Genomic DNA, 19974 nt, shown 5'->3' with positions numbered 1-19974 from the left:
GCAACCAAGTTTTAAAGCTAAAGAACCAACAAAGGTAGATTCTAACAAAACAAAAAATAGCCACTAAACAGAAAAACAATAACTACAAGAACATATTACCTTTGCCCTGATGCAAAAACCAAACATTTTAGCCTTCAACGTGGAGTAACTTCCACAACTTGCAAACTCAAGCAACGAAAAGCATACAAATTCCTTGAATTTCTGAGATTTGAAGAATTCACATCTTAAAAACATAAACAATCTCAAATAGAATTTTACAGTATGAATTTTTGTCGAAGGAGTAAATTCCCTGGTAACACAACAACTTGTTGATAATGAATTATAGTCAATATGAGAAGAAAAGGGAAACGATATACCTGGAAATGACCAACGGATATTTTGATTCCTTGCTGGACCATCCAGGCCCTACGATAATAAAATTAAGAACATTAGAGAGATGTGGAATGATCCCAAATACAGAAAAAGTTTATATATTAGAAAGAAGTGACAAATTTAGAAACCTGGACCCTTTGCGCAATAAACAAGCTCAAGTAGAGACTTAGATTTTACGGTAGGAAACCGTTATCTTGCTCACTTTGTTATGCATAATTGACAAAATTGATGCATGGGATTTCCAACAAGTAAACAACCTATAGATTTCATAACAGTCGATGATTGTTGTTAGAAAGAAGAGACCCCTTCGTATCACGCATTCGTAGAGGGTAGAGTTCGGGTATTTTTCTTTTTTTTTGTCTGTGGAATTACTTATTAAGGAGTGGTAATTGTTTAGCAAAAATCTAGATTATCTTTCGATTCAGCTTCGAGATCCATAATTGATGGCTATAACGTTTTAACCCTTTAATACAGAAGAAGATGAAGTGGCTCTTCACGTGTCCACGTGTCAGTCTCTTGTATGCTGACGTGTCATTCATATGGAGAGAGTTAATCTCTTTTTATATATATGATTATGATGAATTGATTGATCTTACAAACTGTCATCAAGATATTTCATATTTGTATCGTTGCATGTAACATGCAAGAGTCATTATATGAGTGGACATATATATAGATAAGACTTATAACCCATTAGACAATAATTAACGGTTGCTAAATCTGGGATAAGAGAACTTTGAACTGATATATTATCTTCCAAAATAACAATGTTGAATTAAACCATTGTTGGAACATTGTGTTACGTACATTGAGGTTGATAAAATGTTGGCAGATCAAAGTTTTAAATTTGTTTTTCAGAAAAATTATTAGCCTTGCTTATGAATATTGTAGTTTTTAAAAAAATTATATTGTTCTGTTTTTTTCTTTCTCTTTATATGTTTATTGAATGAAAACAATTTTGGGAAAATAACTTTTTTATCTTCCGATATTGTTTTCCCCAACTGAACATCTATATGCACTTAGATGTTATATTTCCATCATTAATATATAAAACATAAAAGAAAAACATTAGGCACAAAAAAAATTATGAATATTTAGTATCTAAATCTATTCTCAAAGATATGTGTTATGTGTATATATATCTGTGAAACAACATGAACATTATATAAGTGGCGGAGGTAATAAAGGATAAGGTTATGTGACCCCTATAAATTTTACATATTAGTTATTTTTTTGAAGAAATATTTGGTTAAAATTAGTGTTTAATTCCTATATATTTTTGTTTCAACTTCCAAATGACCCCTTTAATTCATATAATTTTTAATTTATTGTTCATCGTTTTTTTATTATGACTCCTATAAAATTTATTTTTAGATCTGCCACTGCATTATATTATAAGGATTTGAAGACATGTAGTGACTCAACAATAACATTGACACAAACATCTAGGCTATATATATATTTGTCATCTATTATATGTTAATATATTTTTTATACAAACTTTTATAAAAATTGTTTTCAATAATTTCCAAATAATATCAAGTTTCAGCTTTCATTTTTTTCTATTTTTCTGATGTGTTATTGGGGCTGAAAATGTTTGGTCTGTTTATAATAGCTTAGAATAAGCCATTGATGAAAGTAAAGTTGTAAGGAATTAAATAATGTTTGTTCATTTGATAGATTATTATTAAGATATTGATGGATTAATTGATTGATCTTCCAACCTGTCAAGAAATATTATTTTACATGTAACATGCAAAAAGATACTAATTAAGCTGACAAGGATAAGCTTATTAAGTTCATTTAAACCGTAAACAAATAATGCATTTGTCGACTATATGTGTACTGCAATTCGATTTTTGTTCTTTTCTTTTTTTTTTTGGCTATGCAAAACCCATGTGTTCTTTTGGAACGTTCATGTGATTTGGGCAAGCTCATAATGTTATATTTTTTGTGATTGGAGATATCGGATAATAAAGATAAACGTTGATACTATAATAGTATAATTTACAAATGGTGGCTCCAAAATCGATATATAGTTTCTACTAAATAAACAACACAATCACTATGTATTGGATTACAATAATTTATATCGCTATGAATAGTCAATAAAATTTTGCTTATCATACATAGATGATAGATTAGATCGCGTCCGTCAATTTTTCTTTTTTTTTTATTTACACTACTTTGTGACATTTTTTTTTGTGTGCAAATTTGTGACTATAAACTTGATTATGAATGATTTTCGGTTTTATTTTATTAATTTATACGGTTTCCATAAAATTTTATGATTTTTATAAATATTTTCCTGTTTTAGATTGCTGTAGAATATTGTTCACTACTGTATATGTTTTACAACATAATTTTTTTATTCAAAACAATTTATATATGTTGTGCTAGACGAATACATTAATTATATATGTTAGACGGTTGAACTTGTTTGTATGGGGAGAACGACGATGTTGTTGGATTGCTAATGAGTGTAGGTCAAGCGATTCGACCGTTGTGGACCGAACTCAACTCAAACTAAATCGGTATATACGCAGTCCACATTTATCCTTCGGCTGCCGACTGGGAAATGCTTTGTGAATTTAGGTCTCCAATGTGTTTTATTTTTGTCATAGGTGTATTGTATTTAACTAGTTAAGGTTTGGTTTCATTTGCTCTTTTTTGTAGTTCGCATAAAAAACTCTATCATGATGAATTGATGAAGCCAGCGCAAGCCTGCCTAATAATTTTAGTAGAGATATTGGGCCGGTTAGAGAGTGGGCCATTTAGGCCCAACATCTGCAAATTGATATATTGTTTTAAATTTGGGCTCTCTCTCAAATGCCTTTTACTACACATATAGAAACATGAAAGAAAAGTAATAATACAAACATATCACCCTAAATTTGCGCATTTGATCATACTGAACAATCAAGATTGACAGATTTTTTGAAAAAAAGAAGGCAAAGATTAATTTTTCTTTCATTTTTCTTTTTTCTCTTAATGCTTTGTGGCGATTGAAAAGGTTTGGTTTGTCTTTAGCCTAACAAGTAGAGATATGTGGCCTTCCAAGTGTCATTGGTCAATTTCTGGCCTTCGATGATAAGAATTCATAATTTTCTTATAACGTTTCTCATATGATATAAAGACACGTTAGTAACATTTTGTCTGTTGATTCAAAGATCATGGATTTGATATTTGTAATAATGAGTTTTGCTTTTGCTAAAATGTGTGTGAGTTCAGTGTTTCTGATGATTAGCAACCTAATTAGCATGTCTTGTAAATATTTACTGAATTAGTGTTAGTGTACAAATAGTTATTATTTTACTAGAAGGTGAAATTTAGTGAAATGACTACAAAATTAAAATTGTATATATAATTAATAATTCTATTTAAAAACAAAGAAAACAAACCCCATTAAATTTCTCTCTAATGATACCTCAATAATTTTTATTTTTTTTTGAATTGGCAAACAATACATCTTAAAAAATAAATTTATCTTAATCAAAACACTAGGTTATTATGATTCCTTTTTAAGAATCGAGTAATGAATTAGTTGGATGGAATAAAATATGTTAATATCTTGACGAAAAATAACATTAAACTTCATTAGTTTGGTCAGAAATTGTAGAGTTTAATAAATGATGAGAATAAGGTATGTGGTGCGGCCGTCATGAACACAGTACTATTTTTGTGACCTCTCATTTTCTGTATTGTCCAAATTATTCACCATTTATTTGTTATATTATTAAATTATTATTTAGATTCAACTTTTTATTTTATTTTTCACATTCTTTTGTTGGTTAGAAATAGTGTGTAAACGCGGGAAAAGTGACGGCAGCTTAAGATTAACATTATTCGACGTCGGCTGTTCTTTTTTTTTGTTTTTTTTCACGTCTAAACGTAAAGGGTAAGAATCGAATCTACTTGATGGTTTCTATCTAACTACAACTTACGAATTCTTTTAATAGAAACTAGATTCATTTTTTTTCAATAAGATGAGAATCATAATTCAAAATTCATTGTTTCTTTTCATTTATTCCACTCGTAGGATCAATACTACTAAACACTAAAACAAAAAAAAAAAAATACTAAACACTAATTAGCATCACTTTTTTCAATTGTCCTTTTGCCGTCGATTAATAGTAGAATGGTACTTTCTAGTGTAATTCCGCTAATACTTCACCAATAAAAAATTACATTAAATACTAAATAAACGTAAAATACAGCGTTTTACGTTTTGACTTAAAAATAAAAAAAATTTACAAGTAAGTGAATTTTCATATTTTATTTCACTTTCTAATATTACTATTTTTGATGTAATTATACGATTATAGTATATTGTTATCAATCCAAACCACTATACGTTTTATATTTAAATTTATAAATTAAAAATATGGTGGTCAAACAGATTTTAAAACAACGTGATGAGAATAGTTGAATAAAATTTTGGTCAAACAAATGTATTTAGGAGAAAAGTCGGTCAACTAAATTAGGAAAAGATTCATTGGTCATCGTCTCTTTAAATTCCGAAAGCAACAGACAAAAATGCGGAAAGATGCAAACACTTGTAATTACCATGTTTTGTTTTTATTAGTAAGAAGTTGTTTAGAGTTTTTGACCCGTCATTTTTATTTTGAGTTAGTTCAAAGCATATTCAAATTTTAATGCCATTTATTACAACTACACTGTCGCATGTATTTCATTTTTGAAGTTAAAATCTAAAATAATTTAATTTGGATTGAATAATTTACCATTGCCAACATTTACTATCTTCAATACCCTTGTCTTTTTACTTCCTATGTCACTAGAAAATTGATTTTCTAGATATTTTACATTTCTTAAAGAACAATAATTATTTTATTATTTACTTTTATTATTTTTTTTAATAAATTATGAACTAATAGTAATTTGAAACAGTTAATCATTACGTCTTAAAATCTACGATTTATTAAAATCAATTAATTAAAAAATAAAAAAAATCTAAAAAATCAATCTTAAAACAAATTCAAAACACTAAAACATCAAACTTCAAGGAACAGAGGGAATAGTAATTTTTTTTGACTACGTCTTCATGTACACGGAAAATAATAAAAAGTGTAATGATTTGTGTTTGTTTTTATTTATTGAATTAATTGTACATGAGTATATATATATACGTTTAGTTAGAGAGGTCATGATATAAGTATCAACAATATACCAACACGTCTTCTTAAGATGAGTGTCCGAGGAAGTTCCAGTCTCGGCTGCCATGACCATTTCAAATCATTTAAAAATTCTGTACAAATTTTTTATCCTACTATATTTTATGTTATTGAACAGGTAAAACAGTTAAGACACACTGTTTTCTCAAAGCTAATTTTGGAAGAGAACTAAATGCAGATATAGAAGCTAATTTTCTTTTTGACAAAAAAAAAAATATAGAAGTTGCACACCAAAAACAATAACATGACAATAATGTTAATTGTCTTTTTTTATAATATATATATATATAAAGATTATTAGCATCAGAGATCTGATTACCGATATATTTTTTTAATCAGAGTTATAGATCAACACAAACTATTCTTGGAATTGAGCAAACCTCTTGCCATGAGTTTTTCGCAAATCTACAATATATTAATCAAATAGATGAGAACACATAGATTTTAATGGTGCTTAACAAAACATCTTAGTTTATAGTGGGAATCAAACTCGGATACATTAAACTCAAAGAGGTGCAAAACCCTTTCCCTCCAATTACCACTGCACCACATTACCTAAATTGACAATGTTAATTTATTTGATTCATTTCAATTTATACAACTTTTGATCATCTATAACTGATAGTATTATACTATGTTAATATACTACGAATGATGGTACAAAGCAGTAGACTTAAAGTCCAGGTATCTTATATATTTATATATCTCAAATGAGAAAATAAAAATATTGCTTTTAAACTTCTGATGAGTTGGTCGTTGCTACTACTCTGTGTATGTTGTTGTTGCCTTGTTGGTCCAGTTGTCCATCCTCTCTAGTGATGCAATAAATTACATTTCAAACTAACGTAAGTTACATACATGTAATTATTATTCATTAATATCTGTGTAAAGTGTAAACGCATACATGTTAAATATAGGAATAATGTTTTCTAAATTATCTAACATAGTGGCAAAGTCTGCGATTGGTCAAAAGGTTGACTTGATGCCAGAATGTGCATGTCTGAGCATCATAATCCTTATTAGCTGTTAATTGGGATATCTCTTATGTTTGAAGTCATTGTTAGTTTCACCATCACCTTCGTTATTAATTTATTATAGCATATAAACATGACACATGGATACATCAATAAATTAAACAAACTATATATATCATGATATATATAGTTTACGGTCCATCTATTGGTCCCATTGACTAATTCACAACTTGTTAGATTCATATTTTATATATACATGTCAATACCCATATCACAAAAGATTCCAAAAACACAAATATTAATTCTAATAAATAATATTATCTAAATTTTACCACTTCCTAACTGGATAATGCATGTCTAATAATAATTATATTGTTTCCTAACTGGATAATGGCATATATATAGCATAATATATATAGTTGCATACAAATATCTATCAAGCACTTGCCAGGGAAAAAAAATATATACCACGTACAAGTTTTTTTTTTTTTTTTAACCACGTACAAGTTTAATAAATACCAAAATAGTAGGTGACTTATTCCTTACTGGATTGGTAAAACAACATGACATTTAACATAGGTTGGTCCAGAATTAACCATAAAATACACATATATATATGTGCTAGATTCAAATACAATATTAGGATGTGAGCAAGATATGTCATATACTGATTTGTGCTAGTATCGTTGGTGCGTTACCATCTGGATTTAAACCTGTATAATGCAGGGCATATATGTGTGATCTCTAAATCAAAGTTGGATAATTAACAAAGACTTAGAAGAGAGTGACATACATACATTTCTTTAACAAAAAATAAAAAAGAGAGTAGAAGAGAGTGACATACATACATTTCTTTAACAAAAAATAAAAAAGAGAGTGACATACATTTTTTTTTCAACTTACAAATCTATGATTTTTTCCAAAGGGGAAAGGAGATTAAGAAAATAGAGAAAGAAAACCAAAAAAAGAAATTAATTATAGTAATTTGGACATATATGTATCTGTTAGAAAAACAAACAAAATATCCTCTCATATAATGTCAAATGGAAGTGATGAACCAATGGGAAAAAAATAAGAGATATATTGGATGTGAACAATAGAAGATCAAATAAAATAAGAAAAAGGCAAACAAAAACCTTCGTTTATTCGAAGATTTTGTCATGTCATTCAAAATTTCAAATAGGTTTGAACTCAAAACGACAAGTGTATTTATTTTGGGTGGGTCTGTTCGAATATTCATATTCTTAACCACTACATGGATTTGGAAAGCTAAACTAAAGACCGAGCAGGGCCGGTTAAGAGAGTAGCTAAACCGAAAGAATTAAAAACGGTTAAACCGGTTAATGAAGCCGAGCCATATTGGTACATCTTCGTTTTCGCTGACTTCACAAAACTAATCATTATACCCCAACCTAACTCATCACGGTTTTTTTTTTTTTTAAAACCGAAATTAAGAATGGACCAATGGGTTTCTGTTGGGACAATGGCTTTAACCGGGAACCGGAAAATCCGGTGACCTCACCACCACCCACAGTAACAGTAACCAAGAAAAACAATTGTCTTCCCAATGCACCTGCCACGTGTATAGAGACAGTACAGAAGTGTCACCACGTTTCGACTTTCTGCTGTGTAAATGACTTTAATACCCTCCGTTATGACACTATTTTACTGTTTGGAGGAAACGCAAGATTGATGAAACGGCGTTTTTATGGGTTGGCAGCGTTTGGTTGAACCACCTAACAACCACCACTTTCCTTCACACTTATAGTTCCCTTTTTTTTTTTTTTTTGCTGGGAATCTATTTCTTTATTAGGCATTTGGTCTTAAAAAATTGTTAATATAAAGCTGATTGGTACAAGTATAAAAAGGAAATAAAGGCTGACTGATAATGGAGTTGATTAGCTGCAGCAATATATTAATAGTTAAAACCATTTATTTAATTTTCTTACTGGAAAAATAGTGGTTGTAGTTTTCAAACAAGTAAAATGTACATCTTTATGAATTTAGAAACAAATTTAACAAAAAAAATTTTGTTTATTAGAATTTTTAGGAATAGAAAATTATCAAAATTTTGATTAGATGAATTTAACTTTTTCTTAAAATAGGATATTTCTTTATTGATGGCTTATACTTTTCCATAAAATAATTCCTATATTTCTTACCTTTTAGAGGGTTAAAACGTATAATAGGTACGTTTTTCAAATTAAAATTGATACTGAACCTTTTTATTTTTGTTTATTACGAAGATTTAAGCGTATAAATTTTCTTAAATTAGTGATTAAAAATTGGTCCTAACCGCACCAATCGCAGCAAAACGTTATGAGCGTTCATTAAAAACCTAATTGATATCCCACCAATATTTTTATTGATTTTTTTCTTTAGAATTTTAATTAGGAACGGCTTTTTTATTTATTTTTTCTAAATTACGGTGGCCACTAAAAGCATACACGTTTTGGAGTATAAAACTATAAATTATACATTCCTAACAATTTTTTCCGGTTTTCCAAGTTTCTTCCTCTCTCGGTCCTCTTTTAGCATCTCTACAGTTTCTCTCTCTTCTACCGCCGGGAAAAAAAACGATCTCTCCGGGCGGTTTTCGTTTCTCCGTTCCGTTAATAGCTTTCGTTATCTCGTCGTTGGAATCGTCCTCTGGTGATATAGTGTATGGTTGATTTTTGAATGTTCGTTTTGACTCGGCTACGCGGTGATTCGGATCTCCGCGTTTGACTCGGTCCCTGGCTCGTTACGCGGCGTTTTCGTAGAATGTGGTTTACTTTGTTTGCATGCCAGGCTTTGTATTGAATTCGCTGGTCGAGATCGTGATCTAGGGTTTCGTCTCTGTTCTTTTGGTTCGTTGCTTTTTTTGTTTCTTAATCTGGTTGAAGAAAACGAAAGTCTACAGAGAGATTAGATTACGGAATGCTATGGTGAGATGATTTTCCCCTCTCTGATTTTAGTCAATTTTGTTGTTAAAACGATTTTGGAATTGTTGTTTTGCTTTGGACTTCTCGTGAATTTTGTTGTTAACGATTTTGTTGGATCAGATCTCTAACATTGCTTGATTTTTTGTCATGAATTGGTTCGTTTTTTTTTTTTTGTCTGTGTTTCGTAGTTTGATCCTTCTTTATGGAGAATCTCACGTTTTCTTGCTATTTTGAGATTTGAGCTCTGTTGAAAATGGCGACGAATTTTCACTTAGGTCAAATGATTGTTTGTATTAGAGGAAGTTGTCGATGGTTTCTAAGTTATGACTCGCGTTCGTCGAGGGTGTTGAAATTAGAAATTGTCACATTCTTTGACTTTGTAGGGTATTGGTCAAAGAGATAAGGCCGTACCTGGAAGTGAAAATGCTTAATACGCCTTTTGAAACTTCTAGGTGTTGACTGTTTCCATTTTCTGTGTTCACTTTTTATGTTTCTTAGCTTTTTGTGGAGTTAATATATTTTGGAGCTATAATGGGTTTAGTGTGAATGGTTGACCTCTTGTGTATCCATGACTCAGTATATGGTATTTGTAGTATGTTGAACTTTTAATGTGTATCTTGAGGAATGTTTGCTGACACTTGGTTTTGTCAGGCGGAAAGGAGGATCTGCTTGTCTAAGGAGGCTAAGGATGGATTAGAATATCTGAAACGTAAAAGGCTTCAAAAAATGAGATCGGACCCTGTCAATGAAACAGTAGGCTTCAGCACAGTAGCTAGAAGTGGTGGTGATGCTTTGAGACCAACTTCAGCGTCATGTGGAATGAGATTAAGGGTAACTTCTAGTGATATAGTATCTAAATTGCATGGTGCATCTACTGTGAAAGGTGGCTTGATGAAGGACAAAGTGGAGAAGTTTGAGACAGATGATCTAAAATGGACTGAGAGGCTTCCAGAATGTCCTGTCTACAGACCAACAAAGGAGGAGTTTGAGGATCCTCTGACTTATTTGCAGAAGATTTTCCCAGAAGCTTCAAAATATGGTAAAACAAAAATCTCAATATGCAACGAGTAGCTTTTTAGTTTTCATGGCTTCATATGTTAGTTGAAGCCATTGATTGGTGTTGTGTAAAACATTAGCTTACCAATGTATAAAATGGAAAGAAAATGTGCTGTAGGCAATATAGTAGACTTATATCCTATCATGGACATTTAACTGTATTTAATCTCATTTTGTATTTCTATCCAATCTCTTATTCTGCCTCTGTCTTTTGCAGGTATTTGCAAGATTGTATCTCCGTTGACAGCAACAGTTCCCGCAGGCGCTGTGTTGATGAAAGAGAAATCAAACTTTAAGTTCACTACCAGAGTACAACCCCTTCGACTCGCCGAGTGGGATTCTGATGATAAAGTTACATTTTTCATGAGTGGGAGGTTTGTATTAAACCCTGAACTTAGCTCTACATCTTCACCTTATAGTTTGTATTTAATTATTTATAAACTACTCAGGACATATACATTTCGGGATTATGAGAAAATGGCAAACAAGGTATTTGCACGTAGATATTGCAGTGGTGGCTCTTTGCCCGACTCATTCTTGGAGAAAGAATTCTGGAAGGAAATTGCGTGTGGCAAGACTGAAACAGTTGAGTATGCGTGTGATGTAGATGGTAGCGCATTTTCATCTGCACCAGGTGACCCACTAGGAAGCAGCAAATGGAACTTGAATGTATTGTTTTACTACAACTTCAGCTTTTCTCCTTCTTTTTTTTGGTTAAGCCTTAAGGAAATCATATGCTTGGTTTTTAAATTTGGTAGTTATATGTCTTCTCTATCTCTACTTACAGAAAGTTTCAAGGCTGCCAAAGTCTATCCTGCGCCTTCTTGAAACATCCATTCCGGTATGTGACAAGTAGTACAGTTATAATTTGTCTAAGATCACATAAGACGTTTCTGCTTATCCTCTTATAACTTGGCTTTGATTGTTTCAGGGAGTCACTGAACCCATGCTTTACATCGGAATGCTGTTTAGTATGTTTGCCTGGCATGTTGAGGACCATTATTTGTACAGGTAACAAGGTTAAACGAATTTTTATGAGTATATGGGTTACTAAAAGTGGCAATCTGAAGTATTTTAATCTTCCTTTTTTCCTACCTTCTTCCCAACACAGCATTAATTACCAACATTGTGGAGCATCAAAAACTTGGTATGGGATTCCAGGTTCCGCAGCTCTAAAATTTGAAAAGGTGGTTAAAGAGTGTGTGTACAATGATGATATTCTATCAACTAATGGAGAAGATGGAGCCTTTGACGTGCTTCTAGGGAAGACAACTATATTCCCCCCAAAGATTCTGTTGGATCATAATGTGCCAGTGTACAAGGCTGTGCAAAAACCTGGAGAATTCGTCGTCACTTTCCCTAGGGCTTATCATGCTGGTTTCAGCCACGGTAAAACATTTTTGTCCGAATCTACATTTTATTGGTCAGAGATGTGGTGTCGTATTCAACTGAAATTGTGGTTGTGTTGTTAAAAATTCTTGTAGGTTTTAATTGTGGTGAGGCAGTGAACTTTGCGATGGGTGACTGGTTTCCTTTTGGAGCTATAGCCAGTTGCCGGTATGCTCATCTTAACAGAGTACCATTGCTTCCTCATGAAGAATTGATTTGTAAAGAGGCAATGCTCTTAAACTCAAGTTCCAAATCCGAGAATCTGGATTTTACACCTACAGAATTGTTAGGACAACGAAGCATCAAGACTGCATTTGTGCACCTGATTCGTTTTCTTCATCTTGCTCGATGGTCTCTAATGAAGTCAGGATTATGCACAGGCCTTGTTTCGAATACATATGGAACCATAGTCTGCTGTTTGTGTAAACGGGATTGCTATTTGGCATTTATCAACTGCGAGTGTTACTCACATCCCGTCTGTCTCCGTCATGGTAAAACTTTTTCTCTGCTATCTCCATCCATACACTTCCTTCATTATTGTTTTCTAATTGATGGTGCTACTGTGTATCATTGTCTAGATATTAAAAAGCTTGACCTTCCATGTGGGACAACACGTACTCTTTACTTGAGAGATAACATTGAAGACTTGGAAGCTGCTGCAATGAAGTTTGAGAAAGAAGATGTAGTTTCAGATTTGATTACAACTGATGAAGACTTATATAAGTATCCATCATCAATTACACTTCCAGCTGCGAAAGAAGACGGATATTCACCGTATTCCACTATATACTTTGATTTCTATACCGAGGTAGAGATGACATCTCATGACCAGTTGCAATCTGGAAATTCCGTCATGAGCTATGAAGCAAACGCTTCATGTATCTCCTCAGTTGCTGATGATTATGAATGCTCTGATTACGTAAGTTTTTGCCACAAACCTGCGACAAACTTTCTCTAACCGTCTCTTTCGTCTAACATCTGAGTTCTGTTTTCTTTTATAAACAGGTAAATAGACGAGCTAACTGTAGCAGCAGTAGTGATTCAAAGTTCTCAGAAGAAGTAGCATGCAGCAGTAACAAAAAAACTCGGTTCTTCCCTGCGGTACAAGATGAACAACAACTAGTCGCGGATCAGGAAAGTGATGGATCTGATTCCGAGTGTTTCAGAGTCAAACGCCGTTCTTTGTTGAAGTTTGAGAACCGAACAGTTGTTCTCGACACAAGAGATTATGACCATCATCAGGTACTGAAAGGGACATACATATAAATATTAACTCTCTATTAAACAGTGTTCTTATGTTATAAAACCCTGAGATTTTCTTTGTTTATTAGGAGCTTAAAAGGCTGAAGAAATCGCTTCATCACGAAGGAAGATATAGTAGTAGCAGTAGTGTTAGTAGGCAAGAAGAAGAAGAAGAAGAAGAAGTGTTAGTAATTTCAAACAGGAAAGAAACTCAGCAACAAAGTGACGTGAAGATGCAGAAGAAGAGGATCGAGAATCAGTTTGGTGGCTTTAAACGTCTGAAAGTGAAAGGGCTAATAAAGCCGTAACGTGACAGCTTCAAGTTTCCTCCTAACTACAATTCTTTTAAAATGGCTGATCTCTAACAATACAGGAAAAAAAAAAAGGGAATCAAAAGCAAAAAGAAAATATTCAGTATCTGATTTTATTATTATTGTTATTTTTTTAATCATGGGAGAAAGAAGAAGAAGAAGCAACAGACAAAAGAAGGAAAAAAAAGCATTAACCAGCTAAGCCAAGCCAACCAACCAACCAACCAACACTATTGGTTTCTTTTTTAGGATTTACCAAATCTTTGATTCTTTGTGCACATCTCTGTATACAACACACCTTTTTAATCTCTCTTCTTGTTCCTTCTTCTTTTGCTCTTATGATGTAAATCTCTTTTCTATGTCAACAAAAAAAGTTTTACTTTTTTCTCCGTAAGTGGTATTTGTTGTTTTATTGATGATTATGCATAGAAAACCCAATTCTCTCTTTAAAATGATTAAGAACAACATCCACCTACTTGGACTGTAGGAAGTTAGGAACACAATTTCTTGGCTTGTGATACTTTAGGGGCTTGATGCTAGTACAAAACTTGCAGATAGAGTCGAAACTTAAGAATGGAATTTCAGAGTTCCATCATAAAATTGATCCAATATGAAAGGAGGTAACCCTAAATGTTTCATTGAATGCTGAAAAACATGGTTTCGACCGCTTGGATTCCTCTTCATCCGATAGTGTTAACACCCCCATTGTTTAGCAGTTCCGATAGACACATGTATATCTCTTAAAAACTTCAAAGATTGTAGTACCTATGGGACCACGATTTCTACGATATGGCAAACTGAAAAATTGTTGTAAATAATGATAAGAAACAGAATCAAAAATACAAACTCGATACCAAACTCTAACGAACGAAGAACGATTTGTGTGGAGGCGAGACACTCTTTCCTTAATTCTTTAATTGCTCGTTGTGTGACGGTGTTACGCAATCAGAATCCCAGGATACAACCACACCATCAACTGTTTCGCAGCACTCAAAAACAGAAGCTAAACAAACCAAAATTCTGTGTTGCACTCTCAGACACAAAAGAGAAAATAAGAGACAAGAGGAGGATTGATTTTTTATTATTGTTCACGATGATGAAAAATGAGGTGAAGAAGGCTTACTTATATAGGGAGGCTAACCGTCTAGCCGACGGGTTAGCTAACTATGCGTTTTCTTTACCGTTGGGTTTTCATGCTTTGGATTCTAGTCCGGCTTTAATTTCTTCGATTGTTTTGGAGGACATGAACGGGTTTGCGCAACCTCGAAATGTTCCTATGTAGTTGTTATACATTTTATTAATAAATTGGGGGAGACATTGGCTCCCCTCTTCCTACCAAAAAAAAAAAAAAAAAATTCTCATGTTAATGCCATCACGTTAATGTCGTCAATGAGACAATAACTATTGATTTTGTTGTTACACAAATTCAATTAGGGAGAGATTTTCATTTTAATTATTATTTAAACAACAACAATTAAAAGTGAATTTGGGAAATAAGAATAATATTTTTGGTTGTAAGCCCATTTTTTATTTCCCCAATTCCAAACCCCAAATCCCAACCGGTCCGGTTTGATGCAACATATCACAATACGATACGGTTCGGGTTTCTCCTTTAACTTCCAAAGTGCGACATTTGACCGTTAGTCAATATTTCAAGCTTTACAAGCTAGCCACTTTGGACCTCCATTTCTCATTCAAACAAACTCTGTTTTCGACATTCCAATACACTACCGTGTAGTGTTCGTAGCAACGATTCCATCGTGCCCAAGAACCGGTCATTCCGATGAACGTCTTCACCGGAAACTCCACCGTAACAATGGTCAAAACCATTTTGTCAAAAACAAGTTCCAACAGTACCTTCATCCGCCTCTACCGCTCTCATGTGCTTCCACAAACAGGATTTCAGATTTTCTCCGCCGCCTTGCGTAAAGCAGTCATGCAACGTAGCTGTGTTACCCGCCGCGTAAACCCTTGGAAAGTTTCTTCCCATGCCAATAAAAGTTACCATTAGGTTGATAATTTGATTTTAGAGTCATTCATACATATAATGATTTTGATAATTGGTCCCAACATATTAAGCTACAGAGATACGTCAGACAGACAGGAAGCAAAGTTCAGATGCCAACTTAAAACCAAACTAAAGTATTAAGACAACATCAATAAACACAGAGTTGTTTTAATCAGTAGTAATATCTTCTCCAAGACACCCTCACATCCATCATCATTAGGGTTTGGAGACAACTAGAAGTAGCTCCTCTGGTTTGATGAATGTAAATTTGCAGGTATCTCCAACAACAAGGGGATACTCTTTAACCAAACGTGACCATCCACCAGAGAAAACTCCAAACCTCCCCAAATAAACCACATCCCAACATTTCTTCCCATTTGGGTGATGGATTTTGAACATTGTTTTCTCATCCGGCATATGATCCTTAGCAACAGAAGTTCGGAGCCTCTACACACTCAAAAAAAAAAAAGTTTGATTCACATTATAATTTTTATAAAAACAAATCATTGCTCAATATAGAGATTTTGTTTAGAGTGTATTTATCTTACCAGGAATTTGAGATACCCTTGCTTGACTAAGCTGGTGAATTCTGTAGCAGTAGAGCTATCCATTAGTTATGCAAATTCAGGGGATTACTTATTGAAGAGAGGGTCTTCTACAGTGCATTCTGAATATTCTATGTGGAAACAAAATGACCAATGGACGAAGCTCTTCGGCAGCAAGAGACGGGTTATTCACACAGTTGGACGTGAAAAGACTGTTGAAGAGATGTATCAACGTGTGGATCAACTTGTGAATATGAAATTGGCCAACGTAGGAAAAATGCTAGCAGTAACACAGAGCCAAACCTTTGACCCTTTAATCAAACTTGAAGCAAAAGAGACTCTAAGAAGTTATGTTTCAAGCAGAGCTGCTGCAATGGTTTTAATGGTGAGGACTCATGAATCTATGGAGGAAACTACATGGGAGTTCTCTTTGTTTTGCAGTGACAATTCTCAAACATTGAACCTTGTGGTCAAGGTTCTTCAAACAGGGGAGATTTGATATAGGAAAACAGAGAGGACACGTGGAGGTGGATTAATGAAGGAAGATTGTGCAACTTGGGATAGCACGTGGAGGGAGGTGATTGCAAGCACGTGTGAATTTGTTACGCAGGGAATCTTCTTCCTTGTTGCTTTCTCTTTATAACGGGCCTGCGTGCTCATTTGTTTGATTAAGAAATCTCTAGAACTTTCATTTTCTCTAGTTGTAATCGGTGTGATCTTCCTCAGCCGTGTTGAAGTTCCTCGCCGGAGCTTAAACAGATGAGAAGCGGTTCGATGTTTTATGAACATAGTTCCGATTATCAATAATCGTATTTCTTTTGAGTGTTCTCTAAGTTTCCTGTATCAAGCTGGAGATCTAAGTTCCTACACTCAATTTCAGAGTTGGTGTTATGCTTCGACAGTGTAGAGCTATCCATTAGTTATGCAAATTCAGGGGATTACTTATTGAAGAGAGGGTCTTCTACAGTGCATTCTGAATATTCTATGTGGAAACAAAATGACCAATGAAAAGGCTCCTAATTTCTCGGTCCTTTTAGATTCTTGGGACTCCTCAGCTGCCTTCTTCCTAAGGTTGAGCTTCCTTCCATTAGATTCAGCTGCGGTTGTCCTGCCACGATCACTCAACTCAGACACCACCTCTTCCTTCTTGTCATCTTCCCCTTGTTCAGTTTTGAAACGACCTGTTTCATCATCAATAGTAAAGAATCAATGTCTTTATCATCTGTTCATTGTTTCATAATCAGAAAAGCAAATCTGATAAATTGATGAGAGTAAAGAACACAAAAGTGTTTAGGAAGAATTATAATAGACTCTCATCCGAATAAAGTTACAAAATACATTCTCTTATATAGAGATGAGATTAATCTAAGTTTCCTAATTTAAGATAAATATAAATGTAAATAATACTTTAAAGATAAATGTAAATATTCCTAAACTAAGTTATGATAATCTTCTAGATCCTTCTCGATCTTCAAGATTTCCATAATCTTGGGCGATCATCTCGATCGTCGATCTCGGTCGATCTCCGGTTCTCCCAATACCCCCGGCAAGCTCATACGTGGTTACACGTTTGAGATTAGACAAGTCTTCAGAATAACGGCTTTATACCCGGCCGTCGGGTCTCATCGACGTTTATACCCGATCGTAGGGTTCAAAGCGGCTACAAAACCCAGCCGTTAGGTCATCGACGTTTATACCCGATCGTAGGGTTCAAAGCGGCTACAAAACACAGCCGTTAGGTCATCGACGTTTATACCCGATCGTAGGGTTCAAGTAATAAAAATAACACCCGCGATTGCGAGGTTCGGATGTTGCTCGCGATGGCGAGACTAAAAAAAAACAACTCACGAGGGCGAGTAGTTTAATCAAAAGGAGAAGTTAAACTCGCGAGGGCGAGAAAACATCATTGTTCCCGAAACTGATTTTTTTTTTTTCTTTGCGGAAGCTAACGTAACGGATCCAAAATCCACAGAAAGGATCTTGGCTCTGGTACCATGATAAATTGATGAGAGTAAAGAATACAAAAGTGTTTAGGAAGAATTATAATAGACTCTCATCCGAATAAAGTTACAAAATGCATTCTCTTATATAGAGATGAGATTAATCTAAGTTTCCTAATTTAAGATAAATATAAATATAAATAATACTTTAAAGATAAATGTAAATATTCCTAAACTAAGTTATGATAATCTTCTAGATCCTTCTCGATCTTCATGATTTCCATAATCTTGGGCGATCATCTCGATCGTCGATCTCGGTCGATCTCCGGTTCTCCCAATAAAATCTTACTTGAAGAAGCCAACAAGGCTCTGGATTGTGGAGGTTGCATCATCTCCTTCCCATCTAGCTTAAAGATGTTCAAAGTAAAGTGCATATTTCCTTTGTGAGTGAAGGTAATAAACTCATTGTTTCCCAAGGAGTTGTCCCTCACAAACCTGTCCCATCCAGACTTTTCCATGTAGTAAAATCTCGGGTTTTTGGAGATTCCTACTTCCCAAGAGCGTCCCCATTGCGTTCTTATCTTCATCTTACCGAAGAGCTCTTTGTCGGTGAAGCTTCTCACAAAGTCATGAGGAAGTGCCCGCTTTGGTTATGCAAATAAGATGAAGAGACAATTATTAGAATGTATCTTCAATTACAAACCAACAAGAACACTGAAAAAGAATATATAGATCCTCACATTCAGACAGAGAACCGAGAGGTTCAACAAAACCATGTTCGTTAAATATAAAAAAATGCAGTGAGGTTTCGAGACCCATAAAGACAATTGACCAAAAGATTCAACTTTTAAAACACAGCTCACATTCAGACAGAGAAGCAACAAAATTAACCTTTTCAAACTAAGTTACCAAGATTCAACCTTTAAGGCAAGGCCCATTGTCACATAACGAAAAGTTTCAACCTTTCCAAACTAAGCAAGCAAGATTCAACCTTTAAGACAAAACCCATTGTTACAGAGAACAAAAAGTTTTTCCAAATTATTACAGGAAATCGCCTAAATTAAAGAAAAAAAAAAAGAAGAGTTTTTGAACATTGTTACCAAGGTTTCTGAAGAAACATCAACAACACTCTGAAGCACCTTGAAGAAGCTTTCGTTATTTCTTTCTTCTTTGCACCGAAGAAAATCAGGGTTCGTAGCCATCTCTTTTGCCTCTCTCTCACACTCTCTTCTTCTCTACCTATCTCTCTTTCTTGTAACGAGAACGACGTTGAATGATATGAATATGTGTACCAATCTCTCTACTTAATAATATTTTCAAGAAAATGATTCAATCAAAGTGGTCAAAGTTATGAACTTTTCCTCTCAGAACTTAAGACATAGTACAAACGTGAGATTTAGACAAAAAAAAAAAAAAGTACAAACGTGAGATCATCTTTTTTTTAATCATCAATCATATCACAAAGAAATACTCCATGTTTTAGAGTTTACATATAGGGAAAATGTCATTTAATCGTCCAACTTTCAAAAAATGGCCATTTTATACATGAACTTCATAGGAAGTCATTTTAAACATCAACTAAACGTTGACTGCCGTATTAAACATGAGACTGCGTTGACCTGGCCAATATAGACATGACGTTAAAACTCGATAACGGAACCACTAACAGCCGTTATCAGCCGTTAGCTATTCTGTTAGTTAAATCGTCAACTTTCAAATTTAGGCCATTTTAAACATGAACTTCGTATGAAGCCGTTTTAAACATCAACTAAACGTTGACCCGGCCAAAAAAGACATGACGTTAAAATCTGCTAACATAACCACTAACAACTGTTATCAATCATTAACGAACAACAAAACTAAGACAAAAAAAAACATAATACAAAGAACCAAGGCACAAACCAAACGCCAAAGACATACTAGTAACCAAAAATGAGAAATCTGTTTTTGGATATTAGTATGTAGACGAATGGTGAAATCAAGAGAGGTGAACGAAAGACACTAGACAATGATACGAAAAT

At 33.7% G+C, this 19974-nt stretch overlaps 2 protein-coding genes across 2 annotated transcripts; one reads left to right on the top strand and one right to left on the bottom strand.

Moving 5' to 3' along the window:
- The first annotated feature begins 8980 nt into the window (after positions 1-8980).
- On the top strand, positions 8981-13854 carry LOC9299460 (lysine-specific demethylase JMJ706). The gene is made up of 11 exons (XM_002865106.2): positions 8981-9465; positions 10114-10501; positions 10736-10892; positions 10968-11187; positions 11306-11359; positions 11450-11529; positions 11630-11907; positions 12003-12398; positions 12486-12826; positions 12913-13149; positions 13239-13854. The coding sequence occupies exons 1-11, from the start codon at positions 9463-9465 to the stop codon at positions 13455-13457; spliced, it is 2373 nt and encodes a 790-aa protein (XP_002865152.2). The 5' UTR covers positions 8981-9462; the 3' UTR covers positions 13458-13854.
- Positions 13855-15457: 1603 nt separating this feature from the next.
- LOC9299459 (B3 domain-containing protein At2g16210) lies at positions 15458-19314 on the bottom strand. The gene is made up of 5 exons (XM_002863337.2): positions 19054-19314; positions 18303-18597; positions 17008-17194; positions 16017-16071; positions 15458-15915 (listed from the first exon to the last, which is right to left on the bottom strand). Exons 1-5 carry the CDS (start codon positions 19153-19155, stop codon positions 15685-15687), a joined length of 870 nt encoding a protein of 289 aa, XP_002863383.1. The 5' UTR covers positions 19156-19314; the 3' UTR covers positions 15458-15684.
- Between the last annotated feature and the right edge of the window lie 660 nt (positions 19315-19974).

This window comes from Arabidopsis lyrata (assembly GCF_000004255.2).
Source record: "Arabidopsis lyrata subsp. lyrata unplaced genomic scaffold ARALYscaffold_8, whole genome shotgun sequence".
In the NCBI taxonomy this organism is placed as follows: domain Eukaryota; kingdom Viridiplantae; phylum Streptophyta; class Magnoliopsida; order Brassicales; family Brassicaceae; genus Arabidopsis; species Arabidopsis lyrata.
This window is presented reverse-complemented; position numbering and strand designations above follow the sequence as displayed.